A 25,852-nucleotide genomic window follows, 5' to 3' on the forward strand; every position below is an offset into this window, starting at 1 on the left:
AGAGTTCGTGACACATGCTACTTCACGACACTCTGGGTTGTCTGTTGCGATTTCCCTGGGGTTGGTGATTGATTCACAGTTGCGTGAACATTGGGATAGACCACGCTCAATGTTTAAAATATCGGCCTTCGAGCGATTGATGGAAAGGCATAGTCGCTGCAAGCGGCTCTTGCTGTAACATGAAATCACTATTTGTGTTCGGCTGTATTTCTCGTCATTAGGTGTAACACCTCCAGACGCAAGTTAATGCATGACGTGCGATGTTGCGACTCTACTTCAGTCACCTGCCCTTGAAGATTGTCTCTGTTAGGCGCGTTTTTGAATAGAAAGGTAGCCCTGCTTACACTGGACATGCTTTAAAGATGAAAGCACGTGCCACCGATGTCATGTACGGTGCAACCACATAAGAAATGAAATATTTGCAGTTTAAATGACAGGCCATGGTACAAAAAATCACTCATGCCCTAGTGCAGTACTTGAAGTGCACCGGCCTGAATGAATGTTTATAGCCCGGTGCATCCTCCCGCGTACACGCAGTCTTCCTTCTCTGCCTCTTTTCCTCTTTCTATTTCCCTTTCCATTACCCCCCCCCCCCCCCAGTGTAGGGTAGCAAACCAGATGCTCGTCTTGTTGGCCTTTCCTCTCCTTGCTTTCTTTCTCTATTTAAATGGCAGCTTCATCTAAACACTATCAGTCACAGCTGGCGACTAGCGCGCTTAATTGTGCGATGCCCTCTGTCTTGCTGATCTCCTCACTTCTGTATGTTGTGCGCGCACAATGCCTCTTTGCAGAGATCGATTGCGACCATGGTCGAGCCCCGCTCTATTACATCGAGTCAATCAAGTACCGCCAGCAGTGCCGCTTCGTGACATACACGTGCCAGGGCGGAATGGAGGCCTTCCGCAACGGCATTTGCGTTTCTGGCCAACCCAGTGGCGAGATGGGTTACTACAGCATCCAGGCTCCCGGAAGGGGTCTCCAGTTTCTCAAGACCAATGCACACTCACCATTTTGCCTGCCACTGAATATGTGATAGACTGCCGAAAGAGAACACAGGGGGAAAAATAAATAGAGCAGCTGCTTCGAAGGACAAGCGTCGCTATTCAATGGAATACAACCTTCGCCTTTCGTTTAGTCTTCGTGTGACGCGCTGTGGCTGCATCCATTTTGAATGCACCGAACAAAAACGCCGCGAGCCGTGCCTTTCTTCATGGGCTGCCCTTTTCATTCCACTAAACAACGTGGGCGCCAACGAACTAATTTAGGTAGTAGGCTTTAAGCATTACTTTGACCCAATTTGCGCATTTTATTGCTACAAATACAACAGTCGGAGGAAAATTATCAGGGTTCAGGTGCCTGTGTATGTTGTCATTTTATTTACTTATTTTTGGCGGAAGCGCCTACAGTTTGTAAGAAACTAGAAAATAGAAAATGTACGAGCAGCTTTCCACGCTTCCTCTCGTGGCTGTTTCCTCACGCAACGGTGCACTTATATGCATAACAGGAACGCCCTCAGCTGCCGTGGAGTAGCTTGAAAGCTTGAATGCAGCGCACGGAACTTCCGCCGAGTTTTTCGCGTGCAGCGTAGCTCTACGTTGTGGGGCAGACACGTGGTCACGTTACGTCCTGACGGACGCAACGATTTAGCGCGGAACAACATTGAGCGCTATTCAGTCACCGTCACGCGTCTCCAACACGTACAAATACTTTCTCTGTACTGAAGCATTCCTTGACAGTCCAACCTTAGTGTCACTAGTGCTCGTTTAGAATTGGAATATAAAGAACGTTCATTACGAAGAAGCTTAGGTAGCGTGTATAGCCAAACACGTTATCCGTGCCGCCGCATCTGAAAGGGCGCGACAATATATGGATAAAACGAAGAAATTAAAGGTGTATTATATTTTGTCCTATATAAGTGCCACTGACCACATGTGAGAATTAGCGCGTCGCTGCGTTGCTACAGCAGCAAATGCGCGATGTAACACTTTTCCAGCAGTACTTTTACTCAGCAACATTTGTCGCAAGTTGGAGATTATCGCAGCTTCATTCCGGAATATGCAGTTGCTCGTACGTCCTTAGTTCAGCGCAGTGCTTACGGCCCACATGTCAGTAGCTGGCTACTAAAGAAAAGTAAGAGCGGTGTAGTGACGGTGTATAGTTTGCTGCCCAGCCTACATTTGAGCGAATTACAAAAACATTTCACTCGATGTTCCGCCAAGCATTTAGGGAAGACATGCAAACGAAATCTATCTGCGCAGTCACGTGTGGTGAACGGGAGCACGGGATAATGAAAAAGCAGTGGGCTTATCAGCGGTTTGTGCGTGAATGAGCAGGAGGCGAGAAGCAGCGATTTCATTTTCAAATGACACCATTGATTTTCCTTTTTTTTTGTTTTGTTTTTTAGCGATGATGCCCATGCACGTACACACGCGCACATAGACAAAGGCAGGCGCATCGACAGAGCGAAGGGAAACAATGCACTGTGTCCACGCTTGGTTAGTTTACTTGAGCCAGCAGGGAAGCACAGAAATAGTATAGGCGACGACAGGGAACATTCCTTCTCGAACGAGACGAAGGAGATGCTCCCGCGACGCGTCGACTCGCGCAAGTGCGCGCGCCCGGCTGCCCGGCGATATGCAAAAGCCTCCGAGTGCGTGCTCTAGAAACGGCGATCACCTGCGCATCTTGCTTTCCAAAAGCTCGCGCCCTCTCTGGCCCAAAAGTGGCTCCGGAGGTCCGGAACGAGAAATGGCAGAGGCCGCCTTTCCCCTCGCTGTCCCCTCGCCTGCTACACCTCAGCTGCTGCTGGCAGGGGGGTGCCCCTCGCCCCACCAGCGCCGGCCGTTTTATACCGGTCCCCCTCGCGGCTGCTCGCCTCCCCTCGACGGCGGCGGCGCACCGGCGCAAAGTGGAACGGCCCCCCTTGTCGGACAACGGCTTCGGCAGCGCACTAGGCGACCAGCGAAGCGCGCACGCCGCTCTGCACCTGCACACCGCCGACCAGGCTTCGGGTCACGCCGCCTGCTCTGTCGCCGCCGCGAGCCCCGGTAGCGCCCACCACTGTGGATTACGACGCTGCTCGGATCCTGTTCATGCCAAGGTGAGCTGCACCACGTGCTGTAGGCGACGCTGCTTTCCCCCCAGGCCAAAGCAATAATGGCGCAATACAACGTACAAAAAGCTGCAGTCCCCACTGTTCGGGGAATCGGCGACCACCGATTACCCCACAGGTTCCGGGCTGACAAAATGAAACTGTGCGAACAATGCCGCCTGAGCTAGGTTGACGTCTACGTGAGTCTTTCGCGTATACGTGTTTCCGTGCAGAAAACGCACTTTGGATTGTGGACGCCACACAGTCCAGGGTGTATGCTGGCACTGCGCGAAAAAGGAGGCTCAGGTTTTCTGTGGTGCGATTAGGTTCTTGCGCTGCTTGGGGCGTTTCCTTGAGAAATAAAAAAAAAAACAAGAAACAAAACAATAGTGCTCAGTGTACCAGGTTAGTTGGAAGAAAATGACCACGGATCTGTACCGCGAACGAAGAAAACAACAGCCAATAGCAATTACCACGACATTGTATATTTACGCTTCATAAGCATATGCATGAAAAATTCATATAATTATATCACCTTCATGTGCCTTATAGGAATGATAACAAGCTCATTTAAGCACCCTAACCGTCAATAGTTGATCATGTACATTGGAGGCTCGCGCATTCTGTATTGAAAACCAACTATTACAACTTCGTCACGTGGTGAGAGTGTTCAGCATTAAATAGGTTAAGTATATGTATCCTTCACTGAACTTAATTCCAGACGGATGTTGGAAAAGAAGTTCAAACCTTTCTTCTTTTCTACATCTCTGCGAACCTCAATTCTCAATCCGCTGACAATCCGCTTGCGGGATATTGACTTTGACAGTGGGTCGCTGGTATTCTTTTATTTATATTGTTGCCTTGGCAAGCATGTAAAGGTGAACAAGACCTCGCCACAGCTTCTTCATTACGAAATATTTAACCGTGTGCGTCTTACCGGCGTCAGCGAAGGAAGTTTGTGAGCGGGCACATTTTTCTGTTCGGCTGAACGGAAACTGGCCGTTCCCAGCTTCGCTTACGTTCCAGTGACGAGACTAGTGCCGGGTCTTCAATTTCCTACCGATCCTTCTCTCAGAGGCCGAGCTCTCCGTGGTCGACCGCCCATGACCGCGACTGATCCATTGCAATGCGTTCGCGTTGCGTGCAGCAGCGGTAACTTTGGCGAATGGATCCGTGAGAGGCGTATTAGCGAGGAATCTCGCCCCAGGACACACCACGCACACGGCCGTAGTGCCGACTGAAACTGGGCGAACTGGGCTGGGCTTCCATTTAGTGGGTCGCCGTGTAAACAGCCTAGAGTGTCGTCTTCTATTTTACGGCTCATCATGGAAACTCGACGACCGCCAGGTGGGACCAGCATGTAGGGTCACCGTTGCTTTCGAGCAACAGCCAGCCACGCCGGGCGCAGTGCCGTGAGGCGTGCCTCGGCACTCGTGACGGCGGTTCTTCCCTCTCAGCTTTCAAGGCTTCCCGTGCTTCTATGTCTGCGCGCACGCCAGTTATAAAGTGCACACTTAAGTCCGATGCTTAGTCGCGGTAAGGCATTAAAGAAGCAAAGCCTCGGAACGAGTGGCGTTTCAGAAGCTGCTGCCAGAGTAAGAAAAACAACAAAGCTATTTGCCGGCAGATATAATCGTTCAAAAAAGAGCGTTGCATGCGCCTCACACGTAAACGTGATTTCTCGCGAATAAATTTCACGTCACATTGTCTGGACCGTACCCGCGGCTTCGGTCATTTGAGGGCAATCACTGTACGAAATAGCAGCTCGTATAGACACACGGAATGTAAGTGTGCAAGCCCAAATCTCTCATTCATGCTGTTCGTCGTTGCAGCAGTCCTGATTTAAGTGATGATAAATTTGACGTCAATCAAAAGGTAGTAACTCATTAAGATAAATTGGGCTTTGGATCATTTTGCTGTTACATGTCCATTGTTTATTTGAGTGAGCGCCAGGCCAATGTCCTATGGGCTGGCCATTCGCCACTTCATGAGAGACACACCTTTGACGTTAGTCTCGCCGGTATTATCGTAGGCCATCATTGTTAACTGAATAATAGTAAGGATTTAAATATACCACGAAGACTAATTCAAAATTGTTGGCGTCCCTAAATACCAAGAACTGAAGTAGAAGCTAGCCACAGTGAGTTTCCTTCGTAAATGCAGTTGCTATAAAGCAGAAATTATAGCACGGCGTTGTGGTCTTGCCAGGAAAGGAAGAAAAAAATTGCTTATTCCGTTTCCGTGTGCGGATGTATAGGTAAGCAGTGGAACCCTGTTTTATGAGACTGTCAAATATCCATCAAGGGCCGAATTCACAAATCTTTTCGTTCGTAAGTACTCGTTGGTAGTGGTCGGTTTGCCTTCTCGCTTATAGTATGTCCCAAATCACAACTGGCTGGCATAGGCTCTTACAAAAGTTTCCGGCATTAGGACTGTTTCATAAGCAAGGGCCGTGACCTCCCGGATTTGAAGCGTTGTGCTCTCAAGGGGAAACCGTTGCCTTCGCTTCTGCATGACATCCGCAGACTTTGGCGACCTTGGCTACTTCCCGGACTTCTGCAGAACTGCCAGAGTGAGCTACTCTCTTCGTCAACTCCTCTTCTCTCCTGGGGCTTTCATGCCTTGGTTCCTGTTCGCCCTCGTTTCGCAGTCGTCATTATGTTTAATGTGGCTACTGTAGTTTCTACTAGCCTCACATGCACCAACGGCTTCCAGTTTTCCGATTTATGAGGGCGTTATTTAAATCTGGGAAAACCGAAAGGGGGAGGGGTTTAGGTAGCTTCTTTTTCTTCACTACAGTGGGACGGACAGGGCGCCTAACGGCGGCTTCATCAGCTGTAATGGTTAAAGTTTAAATTATAAACACAGACAGGTGAGAAATGCGTCTGAAAGTTCTCTTGTGCTGAAGACTTAGCTTAGTTCATTAGCTAGCTTTGCCTGAACATGCAAGTCGGAGCATTGAAGTGCAGATGATCTTTCAGAAAAATTATATGCGGTTTCGCTACCGAGCAAGACTAAGAAGAGGAGTATATTAGAACGCCTGGATTTCAAAATTTCTGAAATGGATGGAAGGATACATTGCTATAGGATGGTTCGCATATATGATTTAGTTTTATTTGGTTGAGTTGAATTATAAAAGACGTTGTCCGGAGCATTTCAAATATAGTTGTACAGCGTTCTTCATGGCGTGCTTTGACTGTCACCCAAGTTCATTCTGTATCACAAAATGTAAGCGTCGCTGACACAACCTTTTAGAGCAAGGGATGGGGGGGAAGGAAAGGTTGTTGGAAGAATCGGGAAGAGGTAACCTCGGTCACTTGTGTCGCTTCGTCTCTTGGGCTCCAATTCACAACGCTTTTCGTTTGTAAGTGCGATTTGCCATTGGCCGGCCGTATATACGCTAGAATGTCCAACATCGCCATTGGCTGGCAGTTTCTCTTACGAACAGTTGTAACGTTCGTAAGCGATCGTCCTGTCTTTGTGTCTTCCCCTTTATGCGATCGTGTTTTTGGAGCTAAATTCATTATTATTTAACGTAAGAACTTTTTTCTGTGCGAATACCGGAGCTGATTTACGCTGCGTGCTTCACAAGCATAAGCAAGCAACCTAACTCTTTCGTAATCGGTAGAGTGAGAGAGAGGAATAAAGGGAAATGCAGGGAGGTTAACTAGATCGCAATATCCGGTTTGCAATTGCGGCGATGGGGGATGGCAATATGTAGGATAAAGTATAAAGAAAGAGAGAGTACAACACAGTCAGGGAGAGCACAACACATGAGCCAAATCAAAGACACGCTAGTATGCAGTCGTTCGCGCGGGAAGTTGTCTTAAGGAAGCACACCGCCTTTTACCTTGAAAATCGATGAGGCCACTTTTGGATTTTCTGTGCACGAAATGATTTTAGCTCGTGCAGCATTCCTCTACTGAAGGGATGTAAGTACGTCCCTAAGTGTCGAGTTCATACATCGCACTTTGAGCAGACATAGTGTTCTGGTCGTTTACAGAAAGTACACGAATGGCGTACACTAATGACTGTAGTACGGACATGACTTGTCTATCTTAAACTGGCACTTCATCAGCAGGTGTAGTGCGTGTCAGAGCAGGTGCAGCACACAGAGACACCTTCATAACCTGTGTGTAAGCCGATAAAACGATATCGTGACGATATAGTGTTTCATAACGATAGTGTAGGTCATTATTCTGAACAGATTCTTCCGAACAGTTAGACTAGCCGGCTTCTGTCTCCGACGTGCCTTCAACTTCGGATGTGTGCGGCGCTGGAGGCGTAGGAAGTACTGGGGATGTAGACGCGTCTCCTTCAGAGCCGCAGTAGTCTGCCCGGAAGGCTGTCGGTGGCGATGTCGGCAACGCCGGATGATTTCTCCATGGGTCGTACTTTCCCTGATGATTTATTTGGGGATAGTGGACTCATTCTTAATTTGAGTACAGTCTTCGGAAATGGTGCCAATAGAAACCTGGAAGTGTGAGCACCTGAAGTTGGCTGCACGGCAGGTGTCTTTTGTGTGGTTCTCCGCACATCGGACACACACCTTTGAGCTTGTATACACGCGGTCTTCACGCGTCCAAGCTTCAGGCACTGAATTGGCTTTAAAATAAACAGGGTGAACTGTGTGCCAAAGGTGGCCGACCTTGACATATAGGGGAACAAGTCCACCCTTACATGTAACATTGACACAGCGCATGCTGCCGAGGCGGCCGATGTGCACGATGTCAACACCTTCGGTAGTTATAAGGCCAAGGGTTACGATTCCTACATGATCAGGGGCGCTATAACGTAAAGCTATGCCAAACTGTTTTTATTCCATTTATGCAATCAGCCCTCAACGATTGGTCAAATAATTGCGGGGTACCCCCGCTTCGCCTGTCTGTCATGCGACGTCACGAAAACTGATATGACGTGTGCACACTGATTACCTATGCATGATTAGACCGAACAAAAAATATATCCTGTTCGATACCTTTTTTCCATTAGCCCTTCGCTATTAGTCAAAAGTTTTCGAGCTGCCCCCCCCCCCCCCCCTCGACTTTCCGTCACTTGACATCACAAAACCACGAAAACTCCCCGCGTCAAAGTGATATGTACGCATTAAAGATGCATTAAGATGCCGAAAAAAAAAAAACTGAATTTTTTTCGGAATAGACGAACTGCTTGTCGCGTCCGGTTATTTTCTCAGCATTTACTTCAACAAAATATAACTCGCTTTGTCACTTCTCAATTCGTTACAGTTATTGCAAATGTAACCAACGCTTCAATTCAGAAAATGTTGATGCATGATAATGAACTCAAAAGAAAAAAAAAAGGAATTGCTCAACGCACAGGACGTGTGCAGGCATAGGCAAGTTACTAAAAGGACGCATTTGCCTATAGCGTTGCCACTGAATTCGCTTTCTAGTACGATATGCTTCTAACTCCCATTATCACAACCGCGCTCCAGAGAACACCGACTACGCCCACCAATGTTCTGAGTAAGACATCCGTCTGAGATGCACAGAGAAAAAAAATATAACCATGCTCCGCTAGTGCAAACCGAGCCTCACACGTGTTGATTCCCACAACAGTTATTATAAGAGCTTCAATGTGGAGCACATTACCTTTTGCGATTGCTTTGTGGCTGTATGGCTTTTCCAACTTTTCCAACATGTAACCAACTCTAAACGAAAACTAAAAGTTTTAGATAATTGAACGTAACTATTATCTAGCAATACGCATTACCGAAAATATTTTGAATAACTCAAGACGACTGCGAAAAATATGCTGTTGGCCACATTCGCCTATAATGTGCCTTTTTTCTAGAGCTGCTTCGTGCTACGTCAGACACCCAGCACATTCATTAATTAAATTCTACGGCTTTACGTGCCAATACCACGATCTCATTATGAGGTTCGCCATAAGGTGGAACTTCAGATTAATTCTGAACACCTCCTTCAACGCAGGCAACAAGAAAGTCATCAACACAGGCAACATTTGCTTTTATGACTTCCATCTGTAAACTTTTCGGATTAAAAAAGTGATTTTCGTCAGATTACCGCATGCTGTACAATGTATGTCGGTTTGAAGTAGCGTGGACTAGCTTGAAGACTTTAAAAGTGTTCATAGCTATGTCAGTAACACCAGGTGTGCAAGCGCAAAGTTTCCAAAGGCTTTGTCTACAGCGAAGAAGTACCGTAATGACTTTCACAAATTCAACTGTACCTTGTCGTTGCGATAAAGCGCATGTCAGCTCATCTGCGGAGCCTGCTGCAGTAAGTCTGGCATGGCAGTTCAGACTGTAATACAGTGGTCGGGCAGTTTGCTAAATGACTTTGATCCTTTCATTTGACAAAACAAAATTTTAGCCCTCATACAAGATGACCCGAAAACGTTTAGAATATATTCTAAACGTTTTTAGGGTCAGCTTGTATTGCGAATAAGGACACAGGGTCGATATTCACAAAATGTCTCTTATGTAAGTGCCCTCCGTTATTGGTTAGCACCGAGCCGGTTGTCTAGTTATTATACCCGATCACTATCATATACTTACATATGACAAATTTTGTGAATATGAACCCTGTGTCCTTTTTCGCAATACTTGTATTACGTTTGAACGTCTCCTCATTGGCTGACGCTGAGGTGGGCACGTATCATTGATCGCGATCAGCTTGACAACGACTCGAGCGGCTCGGCGATGGGATATATCGCGGAATGGCAGTTACGACTAAAGGAGGAGCGCTAAATGAAATGCGTGGAGGGTAGCTAGGCTGAGCCCAGTTTGGGCATTTACGAAAGAGGGCCTCTATTCAAGAAGCAGTTCTTACGCTCGATCAGTGGTACGAACAAAGACCCAAAATAATAAGAGTAATAGACAATGGTAACGCATCTTCAGCGTAGGCGGACACCCAAGTAAGAACACCTCTTACGAACAAAATGCGAATTCGATGTGAATCATAGTGAATGGTGTCTCTGAACCAGAAGCATGAAGTTTCCGGATCTCTAGTGAGAGGTGCCGAAGGCTATCTTTAGAGACGCGCGCACGGCCACTGAGAATGCTAAGCGATTGCTGGACGCGTCAAGAGATGCACTGCCCGCAATTCCTCCGTGCTTGAGGAACAATGCTTGACGTCTTCCTTTATTCATTCCGCATCAACTCACCAGCGCTGCCAATTGCTCGTGCTCCGCGGTTCCGATGGGTTGCAGAGGTCAATTCGAGCGCGCCCCTCTCGACGCGCGTGGATGCGTGCGGGCCGCTGTGGAGAGGAGAAGAGCAAACAGGAGCAGCGCGCCCGCAAAAGCCGCCGCTCTTAACCTTCACGCCTCCCTGACAGACAGACCAGTTGGTTGCCGCGACGGCCGCTGCACTTCCTGCTGAGACGGCCGCCGCTGTTGTGCGTAAGCGGGGAAGGGCGCGATGACAGAAGTAAGACACACAGGGCGGGGGAAGCCTGCGACGACCCAGACGAGGCGACCGGAACGCACTGTTTCGTGCGGGAAACGCGGAATTAAGGCGCTTCCGTCGTGCATATATACGCACAGTCGCGTGAGCATTCGCGGGCGTTCCGTTCTCGCGTCGCTGGCTCGCTACATACGCGCTTGCACAGGCTGACCCAATTCAAAGGACGGAGCAGACGCTATGGTGATCTCCACTCCGCTTGTGCACCCATTCGTCGGATGTGGCAACGGAAGGCGAGAAACAATTGCCGGAAATTGCCTCGATTTTGTCGTGTTGATACATAGATGCACGGTACATACGACGAGATCCTCAGATCTACGGAATGCAGTCCGCAATGGAGAAGCCGTAATTGACAATTACACAAGTTGGCGTGAGCTGCGAGTGACCCGCAATGCTGGTCATGCCAGAAAATTTAAAACTCAATTGGCATCTGCCTTAGTTACGAAGCACCTGCTAGCATGACTGTCACATAAAATTATGCTGACTATGAAACCTCGAGCTCCGTAGCTACGATGCTATCAGCTACTTTCAAGGAGTCATAATGACCTCTTACAAGATAGTAATAGCTCAGCGCGAAATCTATGTGCATCTACTATGCAGCTTCAAATGGCGTCATAGTAATCGCGTTTGAATTATAAACCGGAAGATTCGCTCATTACTATTACCAATTTTCTATCTCACCTTCAGTGGGAAAAACTAATGAATGACCAAAAAAGATTAATCAAGTGGCACAAGGTGCAGAACATTCCTACGAAAATAGTGGTGCTACAATTTCCGGTATATTAAGATGTTGTTAGCGGCTGCGAGGCTTAATCAATGTTCTCCGTAACATCCTAAACGCTCTTATTCTTCAGGGATCGAGTTCAGTACATTTGATACAACACATCCAGGAAAACGATTGGCTCTTACGAGAAATTGCAAGCGCAAGAACGTCTTTGTGAATGTGGGCCCAGATTCTATGCCTTAAGGAGCACATTTATGACGCCCAATTGGGCTGCCAAGTGGGCCTTGGTACCTTCATGATTATGTTGGATCTCCTGTGTCTTCAAGAAGAGAAAAAAAAGTTTTGAAGCCCCCAGAAGCTTTCTGAACCAAGGAAATTGAAAGCACAAATGAAAGCATTAAACCATTAGCAGTTCATTTGTTTGTGGTTGAGCATTGCTTAACTGAATATTATTATTAAATGAGCTGTTAATTATGGGTATAGACATGTGTTGGGAAATTACTCTTCCTCCCTTGGATCTATGTTTCAATGTCATGTAGCATTGAAGCGCCACTAGTTGAAATGATCATATTGTGTAAAATATACACGGAACTATTAACACATAAGCATGCTACCATGCAAACTTAGAACGACGTGATATGAATGCACATGTGCAAGGTGGCACCCGTGGCCTCGAAGCGCCACCCGTTCACCACGCGAGCATCCAAAGGAACGAGGCTTTGGAAGTCTTTGCAAGGTTATTGTAAAATGTTTCTCGCTTTTGATGTGGTTTGTTTGCGTAGCTAAAGGTGCTTGCTGAACAGCGCTGTTATGTATAGCCGAGTGCCTTCCACGACAACAATAGTAATTAGCCTTAAATGTCGGCTTTTGAACTTGGCAATTAAGGCAGACGCACAATAAGAGCTTGCGGCATGCCGCTTATAAATGCGCGGTCACCAAGCGGTTAATGCGGGTGAATTGCGCAGGAAGAAATAGTACGAGATCTAGCGTTGAGAGATGATTGCAAGCATCTTGTTTTTCTTTTCGAGCTGCAGATCGGTGTCATGAGATTAGCAGAGGCTAGTGTAATGAACAACAAAGCTGAGGCGTCAGGGAGAATTAAGACCCCAAAGTGGTTGGCAAGGGCTCCAACCCAAAAGAGTTCCGGGTCAACACAATTTGGAAACAAAGGTCGAGTATCGAGGCGCAGGGATGGTGGAAAACACTAATCGCTCACGCGGAAAAGACGACAAAGGAATCCTTTTAAGAGAACACAAACACTGCAGCTACGACTAAAAAAATATTTCACAGGAAACCAAATTAAAAACAAAGTACGGTGAGGCACAGGACTATTATATGCACGAAGATGTAGACAATAGGTTACGTAATACTTAAAAAAATACTATACTCTTTCATTTTATAAGGGAACGAGAAGCGATAGTGATAGACGATGGCGAAACACACTTTTCATTTTATAAATTCGTTTGCAGAAGCATTTTACTACGCCTAATGTGTTCACACCATATTACAATGTCTAGGGGCGGTTCATTCACTGGTATTCGCTCGGGCAAATGTTTCAGGTTGATTTTATATCGCACGAGAAGTACGGATACCTTTTCAATGTGCTTGCATTTTCAGGTTCGAAGCATGCGCGCGCAATGGGACGAGTCTAATTGCCTCGCCTCTCGGGCATCGAACTGTCTTAACATGCCGCAACAATTTTTTCATTTCAATAGAACTGCCATGGGGCAGTTCTATCGAAAGCTCACCTGCCTTGCATTGAAAAGTAATGAGTTTTGGCCCAGTTCGAAGACACGGATTTTTTTTTCTAGGCGGCATCTTGTGAAGACAGACCGACCAATCAAGGGCATTTGACGGGGACCCCTTAATGATCTCTACAATTGCCATCCTCATTAAAAAGAATGATAAACTGGTTGTAGTGCGGTCTTCATCACAGCTTGCAAGTCCTATGTGTTTTACTGATTGACACGCCTGAGAACTTATGTTTGCAGTTGTTCTAAGGCATCTTGAATCTATGTTTCTGAATTTTCAAAATTTTAGCATGCGTATAATCCTGACACCGCACATATTAATAGGCAGTTACGAATGTTATTGTCAACTGTCCAAACATGAAGCGTATGTTTGATTGTGATTTCTCTTGTACACTCCTTGTACGTCGAAATGTGCGTCCAAATAGTTGTGTCGCATAAACAATATGTACTCCATTAAGTCTCGCCCAAGCCACAGGACCTACAACACGCGCACAACTGTAAGTAATGGTTTACTCAAGAGCTTGCATATATTAATAGGGGGCAACGTAAATGTAATATAAATTATTATACGGGCACAAAAATAGAAGCGTTGCGTGAGAAGTGAGCCGCGTCATGTTCCTGCAGTGCCCATCAATCAATAAAGCAATAACTCTTTGGAAGAGCTATTTATGAGAGAGAGGCCTGTGCCGTCGCGTGCATGCTACAATGACGCAGGTGGCTTACATGGAGAAAGCACTTTTGTGCACAAATCATAGATATGGAATTTGTAGCAGGCGCACACTGCAATCACTGGCGGATCCCGAAAAATTAAGAAGAGGGGGGGGGGGGGATGGCCCGAGCTTCCGCTGGCCCCTATTGAGGCTACTTTGGATCTGTCCCTGGCTGCAATGAACATATACTTTCAACCATGCTACCAACACCATCATTTATATTAGGCGTGGTCACTTAAAATTTGTTCGAGAAGCATTACATTTAGCGGGGCTCGAAGATCCCGATGATTTTGTAATTAACTAATGAGCGATAACAAGCGCTCGTTCGCTTGGCATGTCAAGTTTTGTGTCAAAATATGGCTAGTGTGATTGAGAATCCGGCTGGAGGTGGGTAGTCAAGTGGCAGTTCATTTATTTAGTCCGGAGGCTTGCGGATATGAATGTCTATGCAAGCCACTAAAAGAACGCATTGCACGAGGTTCAAATAGTCATTAACAAAACAAAGCGAACCAGAATACTTTTGTCTAATGTAATTTAACCATACAACAGCGCTTGGCTGTATGTTATGACTATTCGGCTGGAAACACTAGCGTGGAAAAGTTAAGCGTCAGTGCAGCATTGTGTTACTGATGTGTTACCGCGCGGATTTCAGGCGTTTTGATTTTTAAGGAAAGCTGCAACATCACAAGGACTGTATTGATGCACAGGATGTAAAACTGCATTGATCGACTGAATAGAGGCGCGGCCAGAGTAATTTTTCAGAGACGGTAACAGTCGCTCGGACGAGTGCTGGGATAGGTTCAGCCGTCCCTCCAAAGGACGAATGGTGATGCTGATCTTTTACTAATAGTAATGAGAAAAGGCATGCTGATGATACCCCCCCACATGATCAAGCGCAAATCATTTCTTCTGCACGACAGCATATTTAGGAACAAGCCTGATTTTATCATTGAGCCTACCTCACGAAAACAAAAAAAAAAAAAGGATTATGAATATAGTTCAAGCAAGCTTCTTAATGACTAGTCCCTGCGAAAGCCTTTTTGGATGACGTCGATGGATAAGAACTGGTTAGGATTGTTACGAAGAAAGACTGACATTCATGAACGTTGTCACAAAACCGTCACCATCCATCATATAGCCCCTTGCAGGACAACGCATGTGCGCGATTGTTTTGGTGATGCGATCTACATTCGTCCAAACGGGGGCTTCTCGATTGTTGCGCGCCAGACAGCTACTGGTTAAAGAACTTTCAAGCACGTGCAGTGCACCAGAAACAATCGGTCTATGATCCTGAGCCGAACATGTACTGTCCAGCGACCTTGCGAATCTGTGTTCATTCGAGAACACGCGAGTGCAACGATTGCACATGAGCATAACGAGCCTGCCAAATCTCTGCTGGACGTGGCACACTTCCCCACTTTGGTCTCACATTCAGGTTCCGCTTAGCTGTGGTGTGCATAATGCCACCACGCTTACGCAGAAGCATTTCGCTCAAAGGGTTCGCATGCGCGCGCGGATTCATTCCAAGAAGCGCACCGAGTGCGCTAATAGCGGAACTGGAGCCGCTTCCGCGACGCCCCGCGGAGTGACTCGCAAGACATTTTCACGCTTCGAGACGTCCCGGCAACCGTCTTTCTTGTTGAGCTTGTTAGTCACGGCGTGCCCTGCGAGGTCCCGTCTCAGACAAACCAAGCAGCCGTAAGAGGAGTCCGCATCTGTTCGACTTCGTGGATTGTTCTTTTCTTTTTCTGTATGGCCCAGCGTTGTCTGTGCTAACGCCGGCGCTACAGTCAGGCTTCCTTCTCACCATGGCATTTTAGCTCCTTGGTTTTGTTGACCTTTTTTTTTTTTTTTTGCATCGATGCCTTGCCGAGGCTTGTCCTGAAAGCGACCGTTTGGAATGCAGTTGTCGGCTTCATTCAGGACACTTATGTAATCGCGTTTAGATTTTCATATAAGACGTTCTTTTCTTTTTTTTTTTTCTTCAGCGAGAATAAGTGAGATTCAGAACGTTTCGTAGCGACTGATGTAGCAACAACATTGCGGATCGATAGCTATTCTAGGACTCTGAGAAACGATGGCACAGAGCAGTCACGAAATGTTTCGCGATACTTCACCTGTCGGCGACCCAACTTGAATCCCTTCTCGTCACACAGGGCCAGTACTTCAATGCCCCGCGTTTGATCCTGGTAGCGGTAGCCGAATTTCTATAGGGGATAAATTCAAAGACGCTCGTGTGCTTAGATTTAGGTGCACGTTAAAGAACCCCAGGTGGTTAAAATTAATCTGGAGTCCCTCACTACGTGCCTCATCACGTAAAACCCCAGATTTAATTTTTAACAGCGCCATTAATGACGCTATTTTCCCGTGTGGTCGACTTCGCTATATAGGTATAGGTTGAGAGCTAACTATTATGATGTGGCCGATTAGCTGTCCTATACACTCTTCCGGTAAGCTTGCCGCTGTTGTTCGCAGCAGCTCTATTAAATCAGTCTATAAAGAAGGGTGGTTTGCATTGTTTAGGTATTCCTGCACTTGCTCTGCCAGACCTCTCGGTCTTAACACGGAGCTAAATAAGCCAGAATTGTAAATTTGGCATTACATACAAATAACGCTTCCAAAAAAGATCAACAAAGTCAGGATGAGGGAAATGAACTCGACGAACCAGAGTTAGAATGCCTACACTCCACCGAGTCGACCCCCCCCCCTCCTCCCTACATTAGGAAGATCTACAACACCAAGCAATTAGTGAGGTTTAGCATGTAATGCTGAACGCAAGCAAGTAATTACTATTCGTTGAACAAATAAATCGGTGTGACTAAGAAGTGTCAAAGAGAAGTGAAAAATGTCCCCGGGAAATTTGGGCCAATGCTGATGCCACGAATATTATTAGCAAAGGCCGCCGGAAAATGGCAAAGAGCATTTACGAGCAAAAAGTTTTGTTAGTTCGAACCCACATTTTTAGACTCTGGATTGATGCTGTATTTGGCCGGCCCACAACAGACACCGCTCACTGATCGTGCTACAAGGCTTACAATCTTTCTCCAGGTTCCCTGTCGTAACCGTTACTCCCCCTTTCGGCATGTTCTACTTTCAATGCAGTTTCGAGCTAACTTTATTCGTAGGGTTACAATTAAGTTGAGAGGAAAACAGGTGCGAACGCACATGGAGTGTATATCTATCATCAGAAGCAAAACTATAGATAATCAGGAAGCCTTAAAAAGATTTTTCGTCGCTTGTGCGTGCAGCCGGGACTTGCAAGGCATGGTGCATTCGTTGCAGGCACAAGTGCGCACTGTACCTTGGAGTGTTGACCTCAGGGTCCAGACTGCGAAATAATTAGTGATTTCCGCATTGTTGGTAAAACAACGCTTGCTTTTAGTTATGCATATAGTAAACTCAAAGAATCAAAGGTTCAGCAGACTACAGAATATATTTGCGCGGATTGAGACGTTACTAAAATAATAAAAAGACCTGTATTCAGGAAATAGTTCACACGCCAGAGCAGTTCGTAAAGCCAGGGCCCAGTTCATGGTAATAGCGAGCGTATTAGCGAAGGCGACCGGGCAGCTCTTACAAGCGAAAAACTTCGTGTACTCAGCCGCAGCGCAGCGCCCGTATTCACAAAACAGCTAGTTCGTACTTTAGAGCGATTCCTAAGAATAGGTGCCGATCAATCACGATAAGGAACACGTTATTAGCGGTGGCAGCCTGCCATTGACGAGCAGTTCTGGTAAACGAAAAGTGCTGGAAATTCGGCTCTAGGTCTAAATTCACAAATCTTTTCGTTCGTAAGCACGCGAACCATCGTAAGGACGTTGGCCAGCCGCCCTTTTCTAATTATAAAAACATAACCTCATCTCTAATTTCGTTAAGAAAGAAAACGAAATCGAGGATGTTTAACTTTGTTTTTCATTTTCGTGTCAAGAATTATGGTAGCCGTGGAAGATAATAGCTATTCTTCACCTATGCATGCTGCATTTCCCGTCAACAAACTGACAAAAAGAAAGAAAATTGTGAGCTCAAAGTCCAGCGCACAACCGAACACAGGAAAGCCACACGCGAGAATGCAACAGCTCTTGGCAAAATATGTAAGAACAATATATATATATATATATATATATATATATATATATATATATATATAAACAGCCGTAAATATGCATGACATTGCGTCCCTTTCACGACACCAGGCGCCGAATTCACAGAGTTTTTCTTTAGTAAGTACTCTCTGCCATTGGCCAACCGCCTTCGCTAATAATATGTCCAGCATCAGGACTGGCTGAAATTTTCTCTCACGAACAGTTTTAGCGCAAGAAAGTTTTGTGAATTCAGGACCAGAAGTAGTAGAAAAATTAACGGCTCGAAAGAGCTCATGCAGGGAGCTAAGACTGGGCGGGGCCACGACTGAACAAACAGGCAGCGCGGGGTTCACCAAATCGCGAGGGTTAGAAGCGCTCCGCGCTGGCACTTCGAGAAGTGCCAGCGCAGCCTACAACCTGGGTCGCACATGAATCCGGTTCGTATGCGCAAAAGCGACGCTTAGAAATGCGACCACGCCACATTCACTAAGCGCACTGCGAAGGTCGAGGCATACGCCCCGTAGAGGTCAGCTCCTCTGCGGTTAACCGTGCATGGCGTGCGATGTCGCTCTCAGTGCCCTCGCGGCGCGGCAAGTCCTCCTTTTCCGCCGCCTGATCCTACGCGCAGCTCTCATCAAAAAAAAAAAGAAAAAAAAGAAAAAAAAAAAACATCATACACGACCGTGTTATTCCGCACGCAAGCGCGCGAGGTGTAGCGAAACGTTAAGTGCAGCGCTGACCGATTTTCGCACTAGCACGATCCTTCGAGCTTTCGCTGCCCGCATAATCGCTGCGGATAGGTGGTGGGCTCGAAAAAAAGGTTCCGTCTATACTATTATATATACTATAGGACGTTTTCCCACCAGTCTTGACATCCCTCTCAGGCGATACGCTCAGATGTGTGTAATCGCACTTGATAGGAAGCACTGCATACTCGATCACGTCAACTGCGCAGTGTCTTCAACGTGTTGCTCGGCTGCCCGTTGTGTATACTTAGATCAAGGGATTTATGGCAGGCAAACATGCGAGCTACGCCTAGCGATTGTCACCAGCTTACATGCCCGCGACGTCAAAGTTTTGCGGTGGAATTCACAAAGCCTTTTGCTCTTAACAGGTGTTTCTCATTGGCCGGCCGCCCTTCGTAATAATACTTCCAACACTGGGGTTGGCTGACACCTGAAGCCGAAATCGGAGAGCATATTGGGCCGAATTCACAAAGCTTTTCGTTCGTAAGTGCTGCATGCCATTGGCCATGCAGCCGCCTGCGCTAATATATATGTCCAACACCACGATTTGCTAACACCTGCTTCTACGAACATTTTTAGTGTAAGACCGCTTTTGTGAATCCGGCCAGTTGTTCTTAAGTGCTCTATGCCATTTGCCGACCGCCTTCACTAATAATATGTCCGGCGAGAGAATTGGCAGAAGGTTTCCCTTACGAACATCTTCTATTGTAAGAAGGTGAGTATGGGCTATGGTTCTTACGCCATAACTCTTCGTAGGAGGCGATACCAGCGAGTCGCAATGCTGGACATATTATTACCGAAGGCGGCCGGTAAATGGCAAAGAGCACTTATGAACAAGAAGGTTTTTGAATTAGGCGCCAAATCTTTCGGAACCCGCACAACAAAAGAAGGTGTAGTGGCAGCCAGCGTCCAATTCTCTATCAGTGCAAGTTCCGAAAGAAACGGTGGTATTCTGCACGCTAGTATAATAATAAGCGCTTGTGCTGATAGGAGGTTCGTTACTCGCTGACTGGGCACAGTGCTTCCAGTCCTTGGCGGCTGGAAGAGCACGCGTTCAAATTCTTGAGATGCCCGCAGGAGACAATCGGTACATAGGTCGCGATATTGTGCCGCCTCATCTCGCACGTTCGCTTACGTCAAGCCTCGCACTGTGCCCTATTCTCAAGACGTGGGAAACAGTGTAAAGTCGTAGCGAAAAGAGAGACTGAACGCTGGTAAAATTACTTTACTACCGCAAGCACAGTTTCCAGCTGTATCTTAAAAGAAAATCTAAATTTACAGAAAATACATGGGCGATATTCAAAGCGTTACTTGAGCTGTAACCACGTGACACATCCACAAGCTCCCATCGTTCTGTCTCTCAGAGGCAGTCGTACAAGCTGGTGGACCCCAAGAAGTTCAGACAACGCTTCATGAGCTCCTAAAAACTTCTAAAAAAAGGATAGAGTAAAAATGTAAGAGTCAGACTCTCCGTTAAAATGGCATGTGATATGTAGGTGAGCGCCTTATCAAGATAGACATTTCCCCCTTTTTCAGCTCCAAACGACCTGACATTTATGCATGTATGCATGCATGCATGCATGCATGTACGTACGTACGTATGTATGTATGTATGTATGTATGTATGTATGTATGTATGTATGTATGTATGTATGTATGTATGTATGTATGTATGTATGTATGTATGTATGTATGTATGTATGTATGTATGTATGTATGTATGTATGTATGTATGTATGTATGTATGTATGTATGTATGTATGTATGTATGTATGTATTTGCATGTATGTATGCATATATGTATGTTTGCATTAGTATAACTAAGGGTATACACTTTTGTGTACACCTTATAAGGAATGAACAAACTTTAAATTATCCTTTAATGTCTAGAAAAGACAGGGAAAGTAAGCACATGTTAGCAGCCCGCGTCAGGATTAGAAGTTGTAAACAAATTTTAGGGGCAGAATTTAACATAAGTAAACAGAATGCGTCTGTGTCCTCGCGCAGTAGCCATATTGAAACATCTGCAAATACAGGTGAAACACTGTGCTGTGGAAACGTGCAACTTTCAGGATGGGACATCCGACAATTTTTGTTTTATCTTACCTGGCAACTACTCGATGGCTCGAACGGGCATAGTACAGCGCCAAGGTATCTACTGCACACAGTTCTCACGCCTCGAACTGAGGCCTGACCTATGTGTTTTTCGGAGCGCTACAACCGGGCGCAAAAGCACCTACTCGTCTTTCGAGGAACGAACGTGAGGTTTCCACGACGCACCGCCGCTCGTCCCTTGCTGTAGGTCCAGTTTCTTCTGGGTGGCCGCGCGGGAATCTTCGCGTGCAACGCCAGCAGAACGACGAATTGTGGTAGCGCGAGGAACGTATTCTTTCGTGTTGATCCTATATACGTGCTCCACTGCTGCATCACCTGCGTCTGCATGCATATACGTACGGCCAAGAGAATGCGGAGTTTATATGCATAGGCATTCCTCTCGGACTAAGTGTGATTCAGAAGTAGTGCTTCTCTATCGCTCTTCCTCATGGCAAAAGTGGGAACACACACACACACAAAAAAAAGAGACATCCAGCTTTACAACTCACGCCGAAATGATTCTCTTGGACGGGTTTAGAAGTACAGGGCCCGAATTCACAGAACTTTTCGGGCTATTTGCCATTGGCTGGCCGCCTGCGGTAATATAATGTCCAACAATCGGATTCACTGACATCTGCTCTTATGAACAGTTCCGTGTAATTCATCATCATCATCATCATCATCATCATCATCATCAGCCTATATTTATGTCCACTGCAAGGACGAAGACTTCTCCCTGCGATATCCAATTATCCCTGTCTTGCGCTAGCTGATTCCAACTTGCACCTGCAAATTTCCTAACTTCATCACTCCACCTAGTTTTCTGCCGTCCTCGACTGCGCTTCCCTTCTCTCGGTATCCATTCTGCAACTCTAATGGTCCACCGGTTGGACATCCCACGCATTACATGGCCTGCCCAGCTCCACTTTTTCCTCTTGATGTCAAATAGAATATCGGCTATCCCCGGTTGTTCTCCGATCCACACCGCGCTCTTCCTGTTTCTTAACGTTCCGTGTAATTACTTTCCTGCAAATACTGCAACGTAGGTCTCTTTTGAGAAGACACGATACCCACACAATAATAGTTGACAGCCACTTTAGCATACGCTAAAGAGAATGAAAGCGAAAGCCTGCGCGTTCACGGGACATTAATTAAATTACTTGACATTCTCATACGAATGGGTTATTGCTTCCTATAACTTAGTTTCTCCCACCAAATGTCGTTCGAGTGCTTTAATTAACTATACCTTAAATTTATTAACTGTGCCTTAATTAACTTCGCCCTAATTAACACCAAAGGTCCAGGGTTCGAGTACCCTAATTAACTATATCTTATTTAACTGTGTCTTAATTAACTTCGCCTTAATTAACACCAAAGGTCATCAGTGCGACTGCCATCAATGGTCGTGGGTTCCAGTGCCTTAATTAAGTTTGCCTTAATTAAGACCAAAGGTCCTGGGTTCCACCATCAATGGTGGTACCATCAATTTTGGTGGCATTGAACTTTGGTGGCATTGAATTTTCATGGCTTTGAATTTTGGTGCCATTGAATTTTGGTGCCATAACGCTGGACGGTAAATTTTTCGACCCGTGAGCCATCTAAGGCGTGAAGCTATTGCCTTCGCTTCTTCCCCTACAGCATCGACCCAACACGTGGCCTCTGAGACAGCGCATTGGCCGGGAATATTTGTATCCCATACATTTGGCTTCAATCATGTTGTACAATGATCTCTCCTAATTCTTCTTTCCTCCATGGTTGCTGGTAACAACCCCTCCCACCCCACCCCCTCTCTTCATTGCCCATTCATAATTTCGTCTCGATACATGTGTTTATTGGGTGTTATCGTCAGTTCAAGGAGCTTCCTGTTTATTTTGTGCGCAATCGTTAATAAAAGTGCGCCTCAAATAATTTGCTTGCGAATTAAACACAAATGACTAGACCGTGTCGTATATGCGTGTCGTGTCCCGCAGCATGCGTTTACTTTTGTTACGATTCTGTTCGTCAGTGCGACGATGTTTTGTTACGAGATGCATAAACAGTTTTCACAAAACACCAATTAAAAGACAGTGAAACAACGCTTTCCTTTTCTTAGCATCACCAATTTCGAGAAATGGACCACGTGTTATGTGCCGTTCCGCTGGCAGAGGCAGCCGTCGTGTATAGGTATACCCTGCTCGCAGCGATCGAAGCATGAACGTCACGCCAGGCCGAGGCACGGAGACTGTGTCCAGTTTTCCAAACAATGCCGTCGTTATGCCTCGGGAGATCGGACGGAGCAGATAGAGTTGCTCCCGAGTTCGTTATAAAAAAAAAAAAAAAAAAAAAAAATCCCCGCGGCCGACACGCGTGTCGTATTCGCACGAAGCTGGAAAGGAGAAACAAAGCAGCGCCCGAGGCGAAATCTGCTCGGAGCGGTGGGCCATTTGCTCTCCTCACATGCGGGCCGTCTTTATTTTGTGCCGTGTCCTCCTCCCTCTCTTAACGAGTCCGCTCAAGGGACGCCGCGACGTCCCAGAATCACCGTTCTCGTCTTCCATGCTGCTCGCTGCGCCGTTGCTGTGCGGACACGCACGGTCGCGGATGGCGCCTGCTTCTGAGCTTGCATCGCGAAAGCGGTGCGTCGTAGAGAGTGGGTAGTGTCGCCTTTCGCATCATTATCGGGCTTCATCGTCCAAGATGGCGAGCGCTTTATTTACGGGGCATATGTGACGTTGCACGGTGTAGAGACAAAAAAAAAAAAAAAAAAAAGCGGCACCCTGAAACTCGAAAATTGTGTTCTTGTGGACGCTGAGGGCATGTGGGGATACGTTCGTTGCAGTAAAAGCATTGCGCGGTATTCGAGAGATAGAAACAAAGAAACAATAACATGCCGAAAATAATGCGTTATAAAATGCCTTCGACAATCCCGAGGCAGGGCAGAAGTGGGGTTCTTCTCGATGTTCCCAAGTTTCATTGAGAGGTTGCTCTTTGGTAATGACGGTATTCTAAGATTTCTTGGTGAATAACGTCGCAAATGGAGCGTGTACGCATGTATGGAACGGGCCATAGGAAAAACTTGAGATGTCTTTTTTAAAGCAAAGCTGGCCAAGTGGAAAATAGTGCACATGTGTAAGAAGTTTCTGAATCCAGCAGAGCCGTAGGCCGGTATGATCTGTGAATTATATTCGCTGGATTCTATTTCTTTCTCATTATCCACCACTCCCAACTGGCCTATCCTAGTGCAAAACGTCGGAGGAGCGCCACACGGACCACTGACGAAGCACAAAAAGGAATATAATTAGAATAGAATCAACTAATTATCCCGACCAAGGTGGCAGAAAGTAAATGATATTAGTGGTAAGGCGTAAAAACGTTATATGCCACTATAATGTCGCCCTTGGGCATAGCGGTGATCAGAAAGTCACGTTAAGAGTCTGGCCTTTAAGTACATTTTGCGCCGGGAATTTCACTTGGAAACAACTTACCTCAGCAACAGGGATCCGATCTAATAATCTTTATCGACAGAGACTGAACTCCCAAAATCTAGGCACACCTCGCCTAATCGCACTCCTATTCGACTTTTAATCGGCTGATTCCTCAAGCTGTTGAACGACGAGCTTCTTCCTCCGAGCTCATTGCCTCTCTCGTGCATAGTGATATATTGAAATTTGTTCAATAAGGGGTGGGACCCGTGATCAAGCCTTCTTTCAATACCACTGCCATCACCGTTGTCGTGCATCGAGCCACTGTTTTGAATAGCCTTGACCTGAAAGCTGCGCTAGCGCATCGTTTGTCACGGCATAGATTAGCCACAACAGCGCAGACATGGGGCTACCATTACTATGGCCTTCGGTTTTCAACGTGCTTTCGGATAAAAGAAGTATGCTATACGGTATTTCGATGCATCGTCATTGCAGATCGTGACTCCTGCAAGTGGTGCCGGCTCCGCTATTTCATACAAAAAGAATACGCGAAAGAACAGAAAATGCGCTTCTATAGATTTCACAGAACAAGAGTACAGAGTACATACAGAATAAGAGTAATTAGCAACTGCTACCACGCATCCAGCTGAAGTATGCACAATTACTTTTAATACTTACGCAAGACAAACTTTATTAACCTAAGTCGTACCACGTGTCTGAACGGAAAGGATTCCGAGCATGTTTTGAGGCAGGTCTTTATGTAGGAAGGACGCCTGCACTGTAGGCTGAAAGCATTCCACAAAGTTGACGAAATTCGCCTCAACAAGTGCACGTCAAAGATCGAATCAGCTACAAAGTCAAATGAACGGTGATTTTTTTTATCACCATCTTTTGTCTTTATCGAAGCACGGTGCGTACACAGTTAGTACATGTCCTGTGCTTAGCACTGGACTAGCTTCGAAGGCCGCACAAATGCCTTGCGACGCGAACTTCTAGGCGCATCAGCCAAATTTGCTCTATCGAAAGTTCAAGTGTGGCCTAATTTCCTTTAAACTTTGTCGAATCTCAGGCAGCTTATATCCCTGCATCATGGACACAGCTTTAAGAAATCCAAAGTTCAGCTCTAGCGCTCCGCATTGCGCCAAGGAAAGCGGGGATAAAGAACAAAAGCCTGTGCCTTCTTTAAAACGCAAGAAAATATCTAGGAGGCGAAAGTTTCCTCGTTAGAAGCCGGCGTCCTCCGATCGTATCGGCTGGACTCAGTAGGAATCTATTTCTGTGGCGAAAAGAAGAGGCTCTACGCGGCTTTCGAATTCAAGAGCGGCTTGCGCGAAAGCGTGGAGACAACGTTAAAGGTGAGCGTGCAACGAGCAGTGGAAATGGAAATCGGGTCGTGCGAGGCTCTTGTCCAGAAACCGCACGAACAGGGACTACTCGCACTCACTTCTCTTCGCGTAGTTTTTTTTTTTTCTTTCTTTTTCTCCCGGCCGCGTTTCAAAGCCCGCAGGAAAAGTGTGGCGAGCGTGAAAAACAGAAAGGAGTGGAAGGCGCGTCCTTGCTGACCTCGTTCTAATGGCGTCCTCGCGGCCATGGGTAGCCGCCGAGTTTAGCACTTGGCGCCCACTGACGACCCTGATAAGCGACTCACCATCTCAAACGTTGCACCACGCGCTTCTGGTCTCATGTCATCGACCGTATAGCGTGCACACACACACACACACACACACACACACACACACACACACACACACACACACACACACACACACACACACACACACACACACACACACACACACACACACA

General features: G+C 46.4%; 2 protein-coding genes across 4 annotated transcripts in view; both read left to right on the forward strand.

Annotated features, from left to right (window-relative positions):
* LOC119436260 (phospholipase A1-like) overlaps positions 1 to 1,117 on the forward strand; it is a 32,459-nt gene extending 31,342 nt beyond the window's left edge. For all 3 annotated transcript variants that reach the window (XM_049656607.1, XM_037703054.2, XM_037703056.2), the window contains one exon: positions 792 to 1,117. In XM_049656607.1, the coding sequence (XP_049512564.1) occupies positions 792 to 1,033 (242 nt within the window). In that variant the 3' untranslated portion in view covers positions 1,034 to 1,117. The remainder of the gene's footprint in view (positions 1 to 791) is intronic.
* Positions 1,118 to 3,018: 1,901 nt separating this feature from the next.
* LOC119436264 (uncharacterized protein C6orf132 homolog) overlaps positions 3,019 to 25,852 on the forward strand; it is a 70,753-nt gene continuing 47,919 nt past the window's right edge. Inside the window, exon 1 of the mRNA XM_037703064.2 lies at positions 3,019 to 3,100. The gene's annotated coding sequence lies outside the window, so the exon portion shown is untranslated. The remainder of the gene's footprint in view (positions 3,101 to 25,852) is intronic.

This window comes from Dermacentor silvarum, chromosome 1, assembly GCF_013339745.2.
Source record: "Dermacentor silvarum isolate Dsil-2018 chromosome 1, BIME_Dsil_1.4, whole genome shotgun sequence".
NCBI classification, from domain to species: domain Eukaryota; kingdom Metazoa; phylum Arthropoda; class Arachnida; order Ixodida; family Ixodidae; genus Dermacentor; species Dermacentor silvarum.